Below are 12,380 nucleotides of genomic sequence, written 5' to 3'. Positions count from 1 at the left end.
TCATAAGCCAACAGGCCCATTTCACAGACATGATGAATGCCAACTACACTGAGTGAACACAACATTTTCAAGAGATAATGCTGGACAATTAATCAAATGGCCTGCCGGGCTATTTGCATAGAACTGCATTGTTGGTTAAGGGCCTGTAAGTATAAGCATTTCACCGTAAAGTCTTCAGGGCAGGTGACAAATACAATTTGATTTGACATTAGGAATATCTCCTCTTTCCATGATGTAGACTGACCAGGTGAATCCAGTTGAAAGCTATGATCCCTTATCTATGTGTTAAATCCACATCAACCAGTGTAGATGAAGGGGAGGAGGCAGGTTAAAGACGACTTGAGACATGGATTGTGTATGTGTGCTATTCAGAGGGTGAATGGGAAGGACAACATATTGAAGTGCCTTTAACAGGGTATGGTAGTAAGTGCCAGGCGCACCCGTTTGAGTGTGTCACGTACTTCACGCTCAACATTTTCCCGTGTGTATCAATTATGGTCCACCACCCAAAGGACATGCAGCCAATTGTGGGAATCTTTGGAGTCAATATCGGCCAGCATCCCCGTGGAATGCTTTCGACACCGTGAAGAGTCCAAGCCCCGAATTTTTTTTTAGGATGTTCTGAGGCTAAAAGGGGCTGCAACTCAATATTAGGACGGTGTTTCGAATATTTCGTACACTCAGTGTATATTAGACTGCTGTTAGCAATTTCAAATCACCCCAGATGTTAGCCTACAAGAGAATGATGTCATTCGATATCTTATACATCGCATTGTGCATAATTATGGCCGCGAGAACGTGGACAGGCCAAGTTTAATTTTGGAGTGCTTTTTAGTACATCTTGGGCGGTGGTACTGAAAGCTGACGTGAGACGCGCAGCCCAGCCCCTTCTATAATATGTAGTGGGAAATAGGGCGAGGAGGGATTTGAGCGGAGCCATCCAGCGACTGAGGACGCACCAGGTGGAGACAGCAACTGCATTACGCACCAAGAATATATAGAACAGTACACTCTGGGCAGCTAACTTCAGACATATTGACAAAATGTATCGTAAAAAGTATCTTCACTTACATTGTATCGAAAAACAATGAGGAACATTGTAACGAATTGAGATACAATATTGTGTGATGGCTGTATTCAAGAGACTCAAGAGACTTTGAAACAAATTATGCTTTGGTTATCTGAATAGGCAAAAACGTCTGCCAGCTACTGTCCAACGACCCATGAAGACATATGAAGGCATTTGTGCGCCCTATAGTTACATTTGAAAATAGTCCAGCACTAGAAAAAGTGATGAACTCGTCTGGTTTGGACAACCTAACCGAATTTGCATCATGGTATCTCAACAGAACGGATGTCGAGGAGGAAAATCAGAAACTTCTGTTCGGGATTGGCATGGACAACTTCATTACGCTTTTAGTTTTCGGACTCATCTTTACGCTTGGAGTGTTGGGAAACTCCATGGTCATCACGGTGCTGGCACGTAGTAAACCCGGAAAACCACGGAGCACCACAAACATATTCATCCTCAACCTTAGCATCGCCGACCTGTCCTATCTGCTTTTCTGCATCCCTTTTCAGTCAACTATTTACATGATGCCGACATGGGTTCTGGGTGCCTTCATCTGCAAGTTTATTCATTATTTCTTCACCGTTTCCATGCTGGTCAGTATTTTCACCTTGTCCGCAATGTCGGTGGACCGCTACATTGCCATTGTTCACTCCAGAAAGTCGTCCTACATCCGCGTGTCAAAGCACGCTTTGATCGGAGTGGTGGTCATTTGGATACTCTCTTTGGCCATGGCGGCGCCAGTCGCGGTCATACACAACATATACCAGAGAGACGAGAATCACACCTATTGTTGGGAAGTGTGGCCGGATCAAAACCAAAAGAAAGTCTATGTTGTGTGCACGTTTGTTTTTGGTTATGTATTGCCCCTGCTGCTGATTTCGTTCTGTTACGCAAAGGTACGCAGGCAATCCTGATTTATTTATTATTGTATTGATAGATAATTGCCTTTACATTTGCCAATTTGTCTAAGGTGGGGACAACTAAGACATAAATTAGATAGCCTTTGAAAATAAATGCTTTCAATACAATGTTATTACATATTTGTTATAGCACAGGCTTCAATTCATCGTTTGATAGGTCATCACACAATTCTTTATGCATTTTCAGGTTTTAAATCACCTGCACAAAAAACTCAGAAACATGTCCAGAAAGTCAGAGGCATCGAAAAAGAAGGTATGTAAAAACCATTCATGACATTTTCATATTGACTGTTGATGGTGATCATTAGTGTATGGCGGACAGCCCCACAAATGCAGTATGTTGGAGTATTACCGTCTCCCACACCAGTTGTCCAGCAGCAATAGTAGGGGAACAAGACCAACATTAGTTACAGTCTGGGATTTAAAGCTACAGTCTGGGATTTAGGAAGCTGTGCAATCATCATTTCAATTCTTAGTATTTACTTAATGACTCTTGAAGAATATAACTTATACATGTCTCAATGAGCTTAGCACTGTGACCCACTATGGCTTTATCATAAACCAAAATAGAAGGTTGTACTACTTGTTTACGTCAAGAATGTACAGATACATGGTTTAGCGTCAAAATATGGTTAAAACTATATCAAGGATTTTGACCATCTTGGCATGTCAGTCCTTGAATTTAAAGAGCCGTCTATGAATTTGAAAGGAGTTATGCCTCATCACTCAGCTCAGCCATATGCCAAACAACAACCTGTTTGGTTGTTTTTTGGCATTTTTATTTAATGCTTTTTCTAGACATGTTGTCAAGAGATCTAGGCTTCCATTTATAAGGCTTCCATCCTTCTAGCCTAAAAACACTATTTGGATAAGATGTTTTCAAAGATATATTCATGTAAAAAAAAAAATATTGGTTGTTGTTTCTCGCCACCTAGCAATTTTATGAAGTTGGCTTTAGCAGGCACAGATAGCTTCCCAATCTCCCAACCTCATATCTGGCTACCAAGAAGCCATTTCATGCTATCGATCAAGTTAGAGTAACTAGCTTGTCTAACTATCTTAGCTGACCTGTCTTCTGGCAAGGTTGGTGGACTTCAGAAAAGTAAGCAATAACTACATTGTACTGAACAAAACTCACAATGCTTTCAATCTTTTACCCAGATTTTGAGCAGAGATGCAGAGAAGCATATTTAGTTTTCTTTAAAAGAAGAACCACAGACAGCTCAAGAGGTATGTTTAGATATGCAGAAAAATAGAAATATTGTTGACACAGAATGAATCATATTGATTATGACTCTGGATTGTAGGAAAAAGCTGTTTCCGGTGTTTGAAAAATGCAAAAATCTCCAACTTCCGAACTAGCGGCTTAGCCCCCGTCCGGACCACCCCCTAGGAACAACCAACATCCCATTGCCAGTTTTCTAGGCAAAAATAATAGTCTACTGAAGAAAATAACCAATAAACTTAGTCAGTATTGTAAATTGAATATAAGGCACTTGGTATCGGCAGTACATTCCATCTACCATGTCCCTGAAGCACCTGTCAATTACCACACTTGAGTGAAGCAGCAGAGTGGGAAAGTGCAATTAAACTGGACTTTCAGCCATTACTCTTCTTAATGGCCATTTGCCTGTCTAAACCAACCCGCTGCTGCTGCTCGCCTGGCTCTTTAGTGTTGGCCGTTAACAATATGCCCAGACACTGGTCCACATGGCTTACGCATAACTAAACAATAAAAAATTAATGTTGGTCTGACCTATGCGTTCACAAAAATGTATTCTCATTTGGTCACATATAGACAGTTCAAATGTCATTCAATGAGTATAAACTCTGACTAATGAAATACTATTTGTCTATAGGAATATCTTCACTATAATCCAACCTTTTTATGCCGGATAAAAAAAAATGTCACGACAGGCCTGATGGAAACAGTTCATTTGTCGGTAAACTTTCCAAATGTCGACAAAGCTAAATACGCTAGACAAGGTGGGATCTTTATGTCACTCGGAGTCACTCGATTACACGCTGTGAGGTCCTCCCACTACAACTCAGGAACATCCTTCAGTTTATTAGGCTACACATGAAATAAATGACGAGGAACTTCACAGGGAGGGAAAGTGAAAGGGGATGAGCTTGATGCTCCTTTCCAATTAATATCGAGGGTCTTAGTCTGGTGAGATGATGATCGATGCTTGGCTGCGATTTGACCATTTAAAATTATTGCGCTATTTTGTCCATAATAATCTCATAACGTAGGCTATATACCCATTGGGGCGGCAGGTAGCCTAGTGGTTAGAGTGTTGGACTAGTAACCGAAAGGTCACAAGACCATATCCCCGAGCTGACAATATAAACATATGTCATTCTCCCCCTGAACAAGGCAGTTAGCCTACTGTTCCTAGGCTGTCATTGAAAATAAGAATTTGTTCTTAACTGACTTGCCTATTTTAAAAAATGGTATCTGAGAGCTGTTGGCTAGAACACACTTGCCAATACCAGATGGGGCACATGCACTATATAATGTAACTTTTTTTTTTAGACAAAACCATCAGTAGAGTTTAAAATGTGATGGAAACCGATTTAACTTATATATTTTTTATCCGGTACATGGGAATTTAATAACAAAAGTGATTTTTATGTGGACTATGTCATCGCGCACATCCACAATAAGTCAATTGGATGGAAACACATCTCTGGTGGGAACATGCACATATTGTTTTTATGCAGATTTTTTGAATATTCTCATGAAAATATGTTGCCAATTGGATGGAAACCTAGCTGAAGAGATATTGCTGCCTGATTCAAATCGATGCGCATGTTTGAGCCGTCAATCATCTCACCCAACCAGCCCAACTTATTTACACTTAACGCTTTCACTGTGAATACAATTAAACGTGTCAAATGAGTAAAGAAAACAGAGGCTGTGTCTATAGGCAGATCAAGACACAAGGTGTTTAATTAAAGGTATAATCAATTGTGTGTGTGTGTGCTTGTGTGTCTGTGTCTACAAAACATTAAGAACACCTTCATAATATTGAATCCACCTGCCACTTTTGCCCTCACAACAGCCTCAATTTGTCTGGGTATGGACTCTTACAAGGTGTCGAAAGCGTTCCATAGGGATGCTGGCCCATGTTGACTCCAATGCTTCCCACAGTTGTGTCAAGATGCCTGGATGTCATTTGGGTGGTGGTCCATTCTTGATACACACAGAAAACTGTTGAGTGTGAAAAACCCAGTAGCGATGCAGTTCTTGACACAAACCGGTGAGCCTGGCACCTACCACCATACCCTGTTCAAAGGTAATTAAATCATTTGTCTTGCTTATTCACCCTCTGAATGGAACACACACACAATCCATGTCTCAACTGTCTCAAGGCTTAAAATCCTTCTTTGATCTGTCTCCTCCCCTTCATCTACACTGATTGAAGTGGATTTAACACATACATAAGGGATCATAGCTTTCAACTGGATTCACCTGGTCAGTCTATGTCATGGAAAAAGCTGGTGTTCATAATGTTTTGTACACTCAGTGTATGTATGTATGTATGTATGTATGCATGTGTGTGTGTATGTGCTCACATATGTGTGTGCATGTGTGAGGAGTAGGAGGATGCTGGCCTCGACCTCCAGCCATCAGTTCAGTAACTCCTCCAATGCTGTGAAACAACGTATCAGGAGCAGCTGGGAAAACAATGCTACTATTGCCACTATTATAAAACGTCTCCACCTATCAGCCCTAGGTACACACAGGAGGAGGACAGGGTGTTTATAGACGGTCGTGTGTGGCATCTCAGCACAACAAAAAATGACATGTTTTCAACATCTTGTGCTCATAGGGAAGCTCCTGCAATCCTCTTTGTCCTTTCACGTTGACAAGTGTATTGAGCAAATGTTTTACTTTCAATCCACTCCTCAAAAATAATCTTGACCATGTGTTTGGATTATTATAAAAGGGAATCGTAACATGGGAGATCAATGGAGGCCAGATAAACATGGATTTCTTGTATCATGCACTTGGTTATAAATGGGATGTGTCATATGAATTCCAGTACTTTCTGACACTTCATAATATACATACTTAAATAAATGAAATGTCAACAGACGGTTGTTAGCGATTGCAGTCATCTTTAGGCTGTTCAGGCAGAAAAAGGTGTTCCCTGGAGTAGGCAATGGGTTTGTTTTTGATTGACATGCCACTATGTTTTAATGAATTCCCAGTGTAGGAGGTGTGAGGCACAGTTAATTAGTAGATTTAACAGTTATACTCTGTTATTTAATTCAATTAGGCGTTTAATTTAACAGCACACAGGAATTGTTATGGATGCCAATGCTGGACTTGTTCTTCCAATAGCCTCTAAATGGAGACCTAAAGCCCTTCAATGTGAGGATGGCAGAGGGAAATCACAATGTCCTACCTCCACTGTTTCACTTCAGTGATTTTGTCTTTTGGGGGATTTTGAGCCCCTCTGACTGTGTGTGTGTGTGTGTGTGTGTGTGTGTGTGTGTGTGTGTGTGTGTGTGTGTGTGTGTGTGTGTGTGTGTGTGTGTGTGTGTGGGCGTGTGTGTTTGGGTATGTGTGTGTGTGTTGGTTGTGTATGTGTGCTGTACTATACAAACAGATTCCGGTTCCTCTTCCATACCATATACAGTAGCTTAAGACAGTGATTTATATATTTATATTTCCATATATGAGCCCAAGAACAATTTATAGATTCACAAGTTGTCACCATCAAATTAGCTGTGTTCGTTCTCCAAGAGAAACAAACACATAGACTCAAACACCTAGACTTAACTAATGATGGTAAAATAAATAACAGAGCAAGGTTATTTCTGTTTTCATTTTGGGATTTGACTGTTGAAGGAATAATTGAACACTACACATACCAATTTGACAGCTCTGAATGATTGGGAGTTCAGGGTACAGTCAGTTCTGCTGGTCTTCAAGGGAGACCTGGGAACAGATGAAAGGGAGATTTTTTTTACGCGGCTGTGCCTTTTGCAACAATGTGGTTGATGTTGATTTTGGGCTGTTGTAGTGCTGAATGGTAGGTATTTGAGCTGGACTTATGTACATTTTCATGATGCCACCAAGCTTACTGAAAACCTCACTTCATTCAATTCATTACTTAGCTACATCTATCCCTCTGTGTCTGATCTCGCTGTCTCTATATTACAGGTCTGTTTTTTTATAGTGAGCGTTCCTATCGGTCTTTGACCATCTATCTTTCTCCCCGCCTCACTCCTCTCTCTATGTCCTTCATCTCCCTTTCTCCTTCCCTCCCTCCTTTTGTCTGAGCATCGCCTCCCAGTTTCCTGGAGAAGATCCATGTGCTTCCCTGTTAGCGGGGCTCAGGAACTGCTGTGGCAGGCAGACACTCAAATAGCAGCGGAAAGCAAGCAGACACATTTGTAAACATTTCCAGCCCTGCCCCAATGCCTTCTCTGTATGTTCCCGCTCTTTAATATATCTCCCATGTTGCGTGCTAATTATTGAACACGGCGGTAAATCAATCTGCAAGCCAGGAATGCAGGGGAAAGCCAGAGCAGGCCAGCAAGCATGACATTGACATTTCATCCGACAGATGCCACCTTTCGCTCTGCTAGTTTTGGCAAAAGACATGAGAACATCCCAGATTCTACTGAAAGACAATCTCATAAAGGGACAAGGTTATACACGTCACATGCTTAGTGGACGCACATAGTGATAACAACTAGACAATGTATTGACATTAGTAGATGCGTTCAGAAGTATGTTTTTTATTAATGAAAGGTAAATTCAATTCTTCATACTTGAAGACTTTTTACCCTGTGCTCCCCCTCTCCTCTCTCTCTCTCCACTAGACTGCCCAGACGGTTCTTGTAGTGGTGGTGGTGTTCTGCCTGTCATGGCTCCCCCACCATGTGGTCCACCTGTGGGTGGAGTTTGGCAACTTCCCCTTGACCCAGTGGTCCTTCTTGTTCCGGGTGGCGGCCCACTGCCTAGCCTATAGCAACTCCTCCGTCAACCCTGTCATATATGCCTTCCTCTCGGAGAACTTCAGGAAGGCCTACAAGCAGGTGTTCAGGTGTCAGGTTACCAACTCCCCTCTCAACGAACTCAAGGAGTTCCGCAGCAAGGTGGACAACACACCGCCCTCCACCAACTGCACCAACGTCTGATTGGAGGTCACCGAGTGCCAGCTCAACTACGGCCATGATGATTGACTGTTTTCAAGGGTCCTCCTGAGACATAATGCTATGAGGTTCCATGTTTCGATTCGGAAACGGTATGAAGACAATATGAAGAAAAGTGGATATCGTTCAAGCTACATAGGTCCACATCAGCGCTGTTCCATCATCAAAATAATGCCACGCCAGACGATGTGCCATACGGGATGTGTGTAGTGAGCGTCTCTTTCTCTCTCTTTATCTTGCTTCCTCTCTCTCGTTCTCTCTGTCATTATCACAGGAAGATTGCAGAGTCTGACTCTCGGGAAAGCAGAGAATGTGGACTTTGATATTTCACTGGCCATCTTATTATACATCAAAACTGTGAATGTTTGGTCATTTGCCTTCTTACATGTGCATGTGCATATTGTTGGTCCTTTGTGATGCTGTATTGCTGCTCTCTTCAGTAGCAATTGAAATGAGTGTCTGTAATATAGCTTCACTCTACACAAATGAAGCCTGATGTTACTGCTGTATATGTTACATGGTAGCCTATCATGGAGTAGTGTTGAATTGTTAAAACATATTAGCTATTGCTCTATTAGATGTTGCCCAGAATATAAAAAATGTACACAGTGTAATTTTGTCTTTAAAGTTGAATACTGTTTGAAGAGAAAACATTTTGTTGCTTGAATGTAATGGTCAATTCTCTTGTTGTGAGTTGCCAATGTGTATACAAGGGAAATGTTGTCCGTATAACCTAAACCTGTCTTGCCATCTGTAATGGACTTTGCAATGAATATAAAAAACACGAGTTGGGATTTTTAATAACGCTATTGTATAAACTATTTCAAAAATATTCTAATGTGTGCTCAATATAAGCCTACTTTATCTTATTCATTGAATCGGTGTATGATATGGACAGTCCATGTTTTATGGCGTATTGTTTTGTCATGACATTGGCTTGTACATTAGAGCTTGTACAGGTGCTGTATGTGGTTTAAAGGCATTGTGTGGGATCTCGTTACCCTTTGACTTCCATTTCGCCCATCATTAGAGAGTAAACTAAAGAAAAATGCCAAGATTTTGTTTGTCTGTGGTAACCACTTACAATCAGAAGTAGACAGAAAAAAAACACACAATTATTCTCACAAAAGTATATCCTGCTCCTTTTCACAGCTAACACCACATCCATGTTTGGTAGTTCAGTATATGTGAGAGAGATTTGAAAAAAAGTTACTTCTTCTCATTTTATGTGTCGAAAGCTAGCTAGTACTCTTTAAATATTTTGTTTGGTTAACATAAGCCAGTCAGGGATTGCCTACTCTAGATAGAGAACAATAATGAATACAGTAAAAAACAAAACAAATGGAAGAGACAGAACTTTGGTTATTTCTATCCATGGTATAGGAGAAAACTCTCTCATACGGATTTGTATATATTTGAGTATTGCCATGGGAAACTCTCTTAGTGGTCATTGTACGGTGCGTGGCTATCTCCATAGCGAGGCGCAGTTGCACACTCTTACTTAAGCGTAAACTAATGTCAGTAATGAACATCTAGAATGGGTAAGGTTTAGGCATGCTATGAAGTGGTTAGGGTAAGTGGTAGGCAGGGTAAGGTTAAGTTTAGGTATGCTACTGTAGCAAGTGGCTAAGGTAAGTGTTTAGGGTAAGGTTGGAAAACAAGGACATGCATGGAGTGGAAACTGCTGCTACTCGCAGATTACAAATCCTGCAATTTACGTTCGGCCCACAATCCCCAACCAAGCAACATGACTCTTTTCATGTTTTCACTTACCACCACATAAGGGCGTTACAATTACACTCAGCTGCACGTAGAATCGTTGGAACTGCTAATTATTTATTTCACTTTGTATTTACGGATTAATGCAACCCAGAGACTATCAAGTGATAATCATGTTAATTTATTCCTTTTTTATCCCTCATTACTCGTTATCAGTGTGTTTAATGAAGACTCTCTTGATGAATTAAGACTCTTGAATGATTCTTTTGTTTCTGCTCCAGAACACTGTGAATCAAATATTTGCTTTCTGGAATAGAATAAACTTTCTACACATATCTATCTGTATTTGAATTTCTAAAATGTTTGGGAAAATGTAAAACGCTTATTTTATGTTTTTTTGTTTTTGTGCAATATTATGCTGACAAAAATCTACACTTTAATATTATGCCAATGCAGTGCTTATACATGTTGATATGACATTAAACTGTTGTGACAAGCAATATGTTTCCTCATGAAAAGACTCACTGATTTCATTTGTTGTATTTCATTCTACTATGCACATACAATCTACGGTATCGTGATGAAGGTAGATGGATTTGACCATCTGTAGTTCACTTCCATTCCCTCAATCAAGTCCTTTCCATTGCAGTAACAGGTAACAACCAGCTGGCCCATGAGAGAAGAACACATTTCCTGAAAGTGGCATTTGGCTAATGTGCTGAATTGGACTGTTTAGCCCAGGCAATGGACCACTGGCATCGCTCAGAATAGATTGGTTTACAAGGCATGAATACAAAATGTGCTTATCTTCTTGCACTAGAAAGCAACCAATCGTCAGCCACATCATCCAGCGCCACCCACTTCTGCAGGAATAAATGTCTCACATCAGAATGCGTGAAAAATGCTGTAGTACTTAAAAATAGCATTTTTTTTTAAAGAGCCAAGTCTTAGTAAACACACTTGGAGCACAAAACATACATAATACATTAAACATGAAAACGATATCATCCCAGAAGCATAGCCGCCCAAGAATGTGGAGATGAAGTTGATTCCAGAACAAATTTTTATTGCGAATGATTTTTTTGGTAGCATGCTCCCTTCAGGACAGTAAACACCACTAGCTCCCATCCAAATATCCACCTTATCCTTCCTCATAATCTTCTTGGCTAGCTATTTTACAACCTCATACTTTTACTACTTTCTTTTCTGGGTCACCATGCTCACCCATAAGAATAATAAATAACGCTGTCCCCTACAGATGTAGGATCTTAATTTGACCAGTATTGTCGCAGCATAATCCTGCAGCAACTGGATTTGAACTTTTAGTCCATAATGTTGCTTGAACCGTGGTTAGGCAATTAGCTGGCTGAAATTGGGCTACATGAAAAGTGCAGTACTGTTAAAATAACCGTGTGCAAGTGCAGGTTTTCAGTGAATTTCGGTAAATCACAAAAACTCATCTCCATTTCCTGTGGCACAGGAAAATTATCAGCAACAAATTAAGATCCTACACCTGAACCAAAGTTATTAGGCAATAAATAAAACTCTTTAATCATGCAGAGAACATCCACGGTTCTTGCCTACAGTACTATAACAAGGTCACTCTTTTTCTCAAAAGCGCAAACACACTCCAACTACGTCTTGTGCAATTGATTTTGGAGGACTGAGATATATTTATTTAATTCCGAAGAGGATGAAAGTAAGGGCTATTATAGACTATTGTTGAGGGCTATACCAGTCAAAACTGGTTTCATCCTGGGTATGCTTTTGGGATACGTTTTTTGGTCATGTTCTTTCTACCCACGTTGAGGTACAAATATGAATGGGTAGTTCAAGTATATTTAGCACATTTTGTGCTTTGGTGAATGTGCTGGTATTTTGTGAGTTGATAAGATATCTGCTCTATGAATTCTAGTTTATCGACCCAGCAGGTAAATAACATTGGACTAAAACAAGGTATCTGCTCCCTCCCTTGCATGTAACATATGCTAGGAGTATGTGAGGGTTTTTATCTTACCTTCCCACTTACGTTTCCACACAGCTTTCACTGTTTACTTATGATTAAACAGCATATGTACTGTAACATGGCGCTGTTTGGTTAGAGGCTGCTGACACTGTTTCGCCAGCACAATTATGATTTATATTTGACTATACACAGGGTGGGGGAGGGTTTGTACACACCATGTTATGAGACTGTAAACATTTTAGAGAAGCTGCCCTCCAAAGCTAATTAATATGAATAAGATCATTAATCATGCATCTGTCTCCTTTGGAATAAAATATATTGGCTAAGGGATCCTCTGAACATGCAATAAACTTTTTATTTATTCATTGAATATTCGAAACATACAATATACTTGCAGTGAAGCCGCTCAACAACTACGTCATACCAGTCATCCAACAGATTCCCATTCAGAGCGACACACAGAAGCATCCAGGGTCAATGCCCTGCTCAAGGGCACGTTGACCGATCTACCACCAGGCCAAAAAAT

The 12,380-nt window shown here is 40.5% G+C and overlaps 1 protein-coding gene across 1 annotated transcript; it reads left to right on the top strand.

Annotated features, from left to right (window-relative positions):
* Nucleotides 1–662: 662 nt before the first annotated feature.
* LOC118367298 (galanin receptor type 1-like) lies at nucleotides 663–10,388 on the top strand. Its single transcript, XM_035750616.2, has 3 exons — nucleotides 663–1,968; nucleotides 2,180–2,245; nucleotides 7,837–10,388. Exons 1-3 carry the CDS (start codon nucleotides 1,234–1,236, stop codon nucleotides 8,152–8,154), a joined length of 1,119 nt encoding a protein of 372 aa, XP_035606509.1. The 5' UTR covers nucleotides 663–1,233; the 3' UTR covers nucleotides 8,155–10,388.
* Nucleotides 10,389–12,380: the final 1,992 nt, after the last annotated feature.

This window comes from Oncorhynchus keta, chromosome 34, assembly GCF_023373465.1.
Source record: "Oncorhynchus keta strain PuntledgeMale-10-30-2019 chromosome 34, Oket_V2, whole genome shotgun sequence".
NCBI lineage: Eukaryota > Metazoa > Chordata > Actinopteri > Salmoniformes > Salmonidae > Oncorhynchus > Oncorhynchus keta.
Note: the sequence above shows the minus strand (reverse complement) of the source record. Positions and strands in the feature narration are given on the sequence as shown.